A 7,491-nucleotide genomic window follows, 5' to 3' on the forward strand; every position below is an offset into this window, starting at 1 on the left:
CAACACACACTCAATGTAAAACAGAGCCAGAAGCAAGATTCAGAATGCCATTGGTCAGATGGTTTCCAATACACAATAGCAGACTGAAAGCGGTATAAATGCTCGAAGCCAGAAGAAGAAGACAAGACATTTTGGAGTCTGAGACGATGAAAATGAGATGATGAAAATGTAATATGTGATTCCGCAGATGTGCATTAAATGTCTTCCTGGTTGTCAGTGAGCCGGAGAGAATGGAGTTTTGTGTATCGTCTCTTAATTCATGAGTTTAGCACCTTTGAATTCCTCCATAATTCCAGAAGAAAATCCTGTAAAACATACCATACATGAATTTAACAAACATGTCCAACGATGTAGAAGCAATAGAGATGGTTCGTGGACTCATTTTAGCGATAAAAGACGTAACAAAAAGAAGACGGATAAAAGACTGCAGGAGCAGTTGCTCTATGCGCTACACAATGCGCTAAACCAGGCTCTCGATTGCGCCATGTAAGCTGTTTGGGATTCACCTTTTTGATTCCGTCACCAAACTCTCTGACTGGCTACCTGATACATTCAACAGGCAGCGTTCTCGCTCCCAGTCAGGGAAAACCCAACATGCTGCGATTAAAAGGCCAAGAGACAATCTAAGATGTTGAATATATGCAATTTTAGATCCGAGCGGTCTGACGTTCTACGCAACACACCACACACTGCAGGATGATCAGCAACGATTGTAACAGCGATAATCTTAGAACTTGGAAGGCTCCAAGATTGTCATAAGGGGACAATTGGGGCAAAAAATTTGAAATTGTGTCATGTGAAACCACCCCGCGGGCCGCAGTAAAATTGCCAAGCCTTGACTGGTCCACGGTGATAAAAAGGTTGGGTGCCACTGTTATAGGTAACACAACCTGTTACAGGTTCTGAGTTAAGTCTCCAGCCTATAAATTTATAAAAAAATAGGTGAAATAGACCCAGTCCAAAAGACTTGTATTAACATTGCTTTCTCTTGTAAAAATGAACATCTATAACTTTGGTTTCAGATAATTAGAATAATGGATGTGTATAAAAGGCTCTGATTTTTTCTGTATTTTATTTTGTAATATTGGTTTAGAGGTTATTCTAGGAAGTGACATAAGCCCGAGTTAGTACTGAGCTAGCGCTCATGAGGGCAACCTAATATACTTCCGGGTCAGTTCGTTGAATTTTCCAACCGTGAGACCGCATTCCCGGTGTAGCCCTGAGAAATGATGCTCCGAGTGTTAAGTTAATGACAGAAAGTAAGTTCTAGTTGTTTATTCTAGATTCAGTTATATGTGCATTTCAGCCGCATCTGTTACTGCTTTTCATTGAGTTGTCGCGGCAGATAGAGTAATTAAGGGCATGCGCTGCCAGTTGCCGCCATTGTGTAGAGATTTAGCTGGCCACATGATGGCGCCAAAGTGCTTCTTAGGTTAAATTCGGCCAGAGACTATTTGTGGGTCTCTCTCTCCCTCTCTTATCTCTTCCTCTCTCTCCATTGTGAACTCCTGTTATTCAGCTTATCCTCTGACCCTGCAGCTGGCCCATGTCCCAGCGTCGCTCAGCCCCTGCAGCTCGCCCATGTCCCAGCGTTGCCTGCCCCTCCAGCCAGCCCGTGTCCTAGCCTTTCTCTCTTTGTTGGTCCATGTCTCAGTAGTTTTCCTTTCCCTCATACTTTTCAGTGTGGCTCCCTTACCGTAGGCACCTATTCTACAGCCTTTCTCCAGATGTATTTGTGTTCCCTAGCTCCCCATCTCCTGCCTGGCTCCACGCCTTCAACTATCCTTCACTCTCTTGCCCGGTATTATTTCGGCTCTTTCCTTAGCAGGCCTTCATTCTCCGGATGAGCATCATATCATGAAAACCCCTCTATCAATCAAATTTGATTCCTCATATCAGCTTCTCACCTTCTAGTTTTCTGCACTCCTTCGGCCTACAACCCGTACTTTTCTTTTCTCCACGCATCCTTAAGTCGGCATACAAGTTTTAGGTCTCACCTTTCCTCGGGCCTCTGCCCTTTTTTTGGGGGGAGAGCATCCCTAATCAGTTATCGGGATGTTCATCGAGTTCACATCAAATCTCAGCTCAAATTAGAAGCCGGGGTCCGAGCGCCAAAAAACTGTTATTCATTCCTGTCATTAAATCTTTCAATTGTTCCCTTTTGTCCGTCTGAGTCTCTCCAGATTGAACTGATTGTCATAGTCATAGTCAACCGATTCAAACGGAAAAGCTAAAGAGGAACCTTTGGTTGGATCCTCCAGGCAGATTTGAGCCAAGATTAAAATGGACAAAGAACTCTGCAGCTGAAGCAGAGTCAGAGTCCCAGATGGGCCAAACACTGTCCTGCAAAAGTGATTCAACTCCTCCACCCGCAACCAAGCTGTGGCACCAAATTGGACTTCTCTTATCATCTGGGTTCAGACCCCAAAGGCAAAGACAAAGAATGTTTCCAACAAGAGGACATCCATCAGCTGAAAGGAAAAAGAACATTGTCTGCGATTTGCTCCATGCCCAAGAGTCCTTTAGGCTTTTATCCAATCGATTGACTCAAGGTTTGCAAACAATCTTCCATCTCCCAAAGCCTCCATTTTTTCCTAACACTCTTTAGGAGAAGGTGTGTAAGATTAAAGTTGGTCTTACCATATATTCCTTTGATTTATTTTTAGCACCTGATTGTTGCAGCTGAATTAAGCTGTTAGTGAATCTTGCAAAGCATATTACTAAAAAGCATAGAAAATTATTAAGAAGTTGTGGACATTCAATTAATGTGTCACTATAATGTTCTTCAATAGTTGTAAAATAGCTACAGTGGATAATTCTCGAAAAGTAAGAGGTTTTTATATGTTGCTTTTAGCCCACACATTGTAAAATAATGGTAATTGTCAAAGTCACTAAAGTAAACCTGGATCTGTTCTAGGTTGAAGTTGTGAAATGAGAAGAGCAGCCATTTAATGAACGTATTCTGTGGCAACTATTCAACTCAGGCTGCTAATTCTTTAGCATTCCATGAAATTAAGCAGGTGAGGCGTTCTGACTTAAGCTGTTAGAATCCAGGCAAATCTTCAATAATCCAGCTAGATATATTCTCTATGAATCTTGCAAAGCCATTTCATAACTTTACAATGCCCAATGCTGGGTATCTAAGTTTAAGCTACTTTAAACTCATTTTTAGTTCTATTTACAAATTCTCATATTTCCAAGTGCATACTTGTCTTTATTTATTTTATATTTTCATTATATTAAACTTTGCATTGTGGTACTGTCACACAATGAATGCAACACAATGTAATAAAATATACAAAATGCATGTTTTTCTATAAATTTTATACAACATTTTATTTTATATTTGTATTTGCTAATATTCAACACCTTAGATGGAGTACCTTCAGCAAATAAGCAATTTGTTGGGGATCATGAAAGTACTTCTGATACTGATTTATGCTTTTTATACTTGCATATAATTATTTGAACCAATAAATGTGGCACTTAAACTTATCTAGAGATTGTTCTGAAGAATGAACACAACTGTGGAGGTCCACATTTCTCTTCAAGATATCGGGCCTCATTTATTTTATTTTATAATTATGTCACATAATGAATTGTTTGAGGAGTTGCCATTATATCAGTAGGTATACATATGTTTTGAATTAAGCTATCAGAAGCTTACAATGTCATGCTATCACATGGTCTTTCCCAAGTTGTTTAAAGGCGTAATGATTTTAGGGTTTATGCACCACTGTAAATTAATCTGTGATCATTTATGCAATGGGCAAATTGAAGTAATTCTAATTCTAACCAGAAAAAAACAGAAATGTTTAATCAGATTTAATAAAAGTCAGCAATGAAGTCGTATGCCTTTTTAGACAATGTATATTACTATTCAGTTCTATCTACAAAACGTCTAAATGTTGGAAAGCTTTAACATTTAGAAGTTTGTCTCTTGAGGAAAAACTGCAGCATTTAATCTATAAAAACAGTGTAAATAAAACATTTTTCTCTTGCTGGGACATTTCCACTTTTATATATTGTGCCATAAACTTTGCAAAAGTATAAGATTCAAAATAATTTGAGAAAATGTATTTGTATATGTCCATACCTAATATCTGGCATTTTAGTCTTCTCATCTCCACAGGCTCAGTGATGCAGGTCATGAGGGAATCTTTTCTCTCTAATATGTGTTCATCCATGGCTGAAGATGTGTGTTTCCTGGAGAACAGATACACATGACTTGTTTAAAAATGAGAACCCACTCCAGAACCTGTTAATGTTCCAAAATTACTGAACTATGGTGACAAGTAATAAGACAATCCTAATACTGGAAATTTCAAACAGAACCTACAAAGTTACGTTGAACTAGTCCTGCTTCCTACGGCAGAAGGCAGTTGCACTCCCTGAAGCCCTTGAGAGAGGTGGGTGTATTATTAGGATTCGGAGCCCGCGGAAGCAAGTGGACGGCCAAAGCAAGGCATGGATCTCTGAGTTTGTTTTATGTCCCTTTGGAATGAATAAATTCATTTAGAATTTGATTTCACTGCCGACAAAAGTAAAGAGCAATAGCTTACAATGTGTCAGATTTCAGTCAAAATGTTCTTAATTTCTCCTCAAAATATGTTTTAACAAATTTCAATAAACTTTAATGGCTTTCATGTAGACTTTTGAGTGTAGCTCAAAAACACACCTTTTTTTTTTTTTTTTTTTTTAATAGAATTTATTCATTTCATTTAAAACAAAACAGATGCTATTCATACAAAAAAGAATATACAAAACACAAATAAAATGAAAGGTAGCAGAAGAAGAATAAAATTCTTATTAATATCTGCCCCTTTTTCCAAAATAAACAAATTCAAACAATGATAATTTTCAATTAATAAAACATAACAAAAGAAAAAAAGAAAACATCAACTCCTTCTTGTACCTTCACAATAAAGTTTAATGGTTTAGTGGAAGGACAGAAATAGCTCACTGAATAGGGCAACTCACTTAGCAACCTGAGAGTGCAGGTTCAAGTCCTGCTTGAAACCAGATGTTTTAATTTATTTACAATTCCTTTGGGATCAATAAAGTATTTTTGAAGTTTAATTAACTGCCAATATGAGTGTTTCTTAGTTGTAAAAGATTATAAGACATTACAATGATTGTGATTGTCATAAGCTGAACATCATTTCAGATCTTTTATTTTCAGTATAGTTGGGCATTATCTGACTTCATCTACAAATAATTCCAACTATCAATGAAGCTACTGTATCCATGTAATGTACTGTTTATTCAATATGATCAGCTAAACAGTTTATATAGATATGATGGCCTAACCTGGGTACCAATATAAAGAAGTTAAATGGTTTATTTCAACTTGGATTTCCAAGTGGATAAAGTCAGACCAAGCTTAACTACACTGACTAAAATGCATGTCAAAACTTGTTGAGCTCATGACAGTTTTCACACTTAAGTGTTATATGAATCAGATTATTTACTTATACTGGCAGTGAAATGGGTAGAAAGGAGTGGATGGCTTTTGATTGTGCTTAAAGAGTCATGCCTTCTTTCCATCCATCCATTTTATGTACACATTTGTCCCTACTGGGATTGGGAGGGGTGCTGGTGCCTTCAGCCAACGTTTCGGGTGAGAGGCTTTCCCTTGACCGGCAAAGATGACTTTCTATTGGATTTCTTCCTCTTTGTACTTTCAAGTAAAAAAGCTGCAAAGCTGTGGTCCCAACTGGCCTGGGGATGCAGGCCTGGATTATGTTTGGTTATATATATATATATATATATATATAAACTTCAAAATGATTTTTTTAGGTGAGATACAATCAAGTACCTGGACCTTAAGTGCTTAATTAATCTAAACACACATTAATCTAAAATAAAGCAGTTTCTGTCAATTTTAACATGTCCAGATAATGTGCATTTGGCGAATAGAATTTCTACATTATGGTGGGAAAATGTTTTTCAACTTTTCAAAAATGTAATTTCCTCTCCGAAGGGTCTGCCTCCTTCGTTGCTTTCCACCAGACAGTTTGCGGCAATCCACGCGGTGACCGTTTTGTTTCTCTTTGTGTTTTCTTTTGGACTCTTGCCCTCTGTCCAGAGCCACTCTGCCCACCCTCATTGGGTTGGTTTTCATTTTGGACTTTCTAAGGGAGTCTAGGAGCCGCACTGTGAAGAGGAGAGTTGCGAGGGAGGGGTTGGTAGGTGCTATTAGGATTTGTTTTTCTGTGTGTGTTCCTAGAAAATTGAGTCTCTGTGTTGTCATGTTTTGCCTTTAATTGTCTCCAGCTGTCCCTCGTTACACTGATTACTCCTCTATGCATTTATTCCCACCTGTGTTTGCCTGTTGGGTCCTTGTCATGTCATCACCCTGCCTTTGTTCCATTTGTGTATTGTTCCCAGTTGCTACCAGTGTCTGAGCTCCTTGACTTTACTCACCTGTGCTGCCTGGATTTTTGTACTCTTTGTTTGGTGTTCTTCATTAAACCATCATTTACTCTGCAACCTGGGTCCACCGCGTGTGTCTCATCCTCAAACCAACAACCAATTCATGACAAAAACATTAAAAATGAGTCGCAAGTTTCGTTATTTGGTGTTTTCAGATTTTTATCTCAAACTAACACATTGTAGGGGCATTTTCAATAGTTCTATGAAAATTTAAAAAGATGTTAAGGGAGAGGGAAACTGACACCATAATGTAGTCATCTTACTTGGCCACATGATTCTCTTTTGTATTTAGATCAACTTCTATAAACTTTAAACAATTTAATCCAAATGTACATGACATTTACATGTCTGACTAACCACCACAAATTCAAAATGAGGACTTTTTCCCTATATCTTAAATTAATGTAATTCTACACCTCCAGGCCACTTAGGGGTGGCCCTATGCAGTTTCCTAAAATTCAAATGGAGGGCCGGAAAGGGGTTTCCCCAGTTCAAAACAAAGCAAAATGGATCCCAATGAGTAGCTAATGCCCTAAATAGGCTGAAACAGATGAGGCATCTCGAAAAAATATGTATATATTTAGGATATGATCAGTATTATCTCAGTTAAAAAGACTTCTCTTATAATCTTGAGGATTTACCCGACATCAAGGTGGTCCACATAACTATCTGGTGAGGCAGAATTCATATTATGCGACAATGAGCTAGAAGAAAGTTTTCAAAAGCCTGAAGAATCTCATCATTTAGTTTCAGGTTGGGTCAAGAATTTGGGATCCAAAGAAACATTAAATGTCTGTCACTTGTTTATGCCAGGTGAGCAGTGAGTTGTGCTATTTTAAGTAATTAATCTATGGCAACGATGCTATCGCTAACAACGAACTAACCCATCATTGATACCCATTGAGGGCGTCAATGATGGTCTTCTGGACAGCAGTCAGGTCAGCAGTCTGACCCATGATTGCGGTTTTGAGTAATGAACCAGGCTGGGAGTTTTTAAAAGCCTCAGGAATCTTTTGCAGGTGTTTAGAGTTACTTTGTTGATTCAGATGATGAGGT

At 38.2% G+C, this 7,491-nt stretch overlaps 1 protein-coding gene across 1 annotated transcript in view; it reads right to left on the minus strand.

Moving 5' to 3' along the window:
• Positions 1–7,491, minus strand: part of ptprfa (protein tyrosine phosphatase receptor type Fa) — a 159,254-nt gene that overhangs the window by 40,955 nt on the left and 110,808 nt on the right. Inside the window, exon 20 of the mRNA XM_017304279.1 lies at positions 4,097–4,206. Within this exon, the coding sequence (XP_017159768.1) occupies positions 4,097–4,206 (110 nt within the window). The remainder of the gene's footprint in view (positions 1–4,096; positions 4,207–7,491) is intronic.

Source organism: Poecilia reticulata, linkage group LG4 (assembly GCF_000633615.1).
Source record: "Poecilia reticulata strain Guanapo linkage group LG4, Guppy_female_1.0+MT, whole genome shotgun sequence".
Taxonomy (NCBI): Eukaryota; Metazoa; Chordata; class Actinopteri; order Cyprinodontiformes; family Poeciliidae; genus Poecilia; species Poecilia reticulata.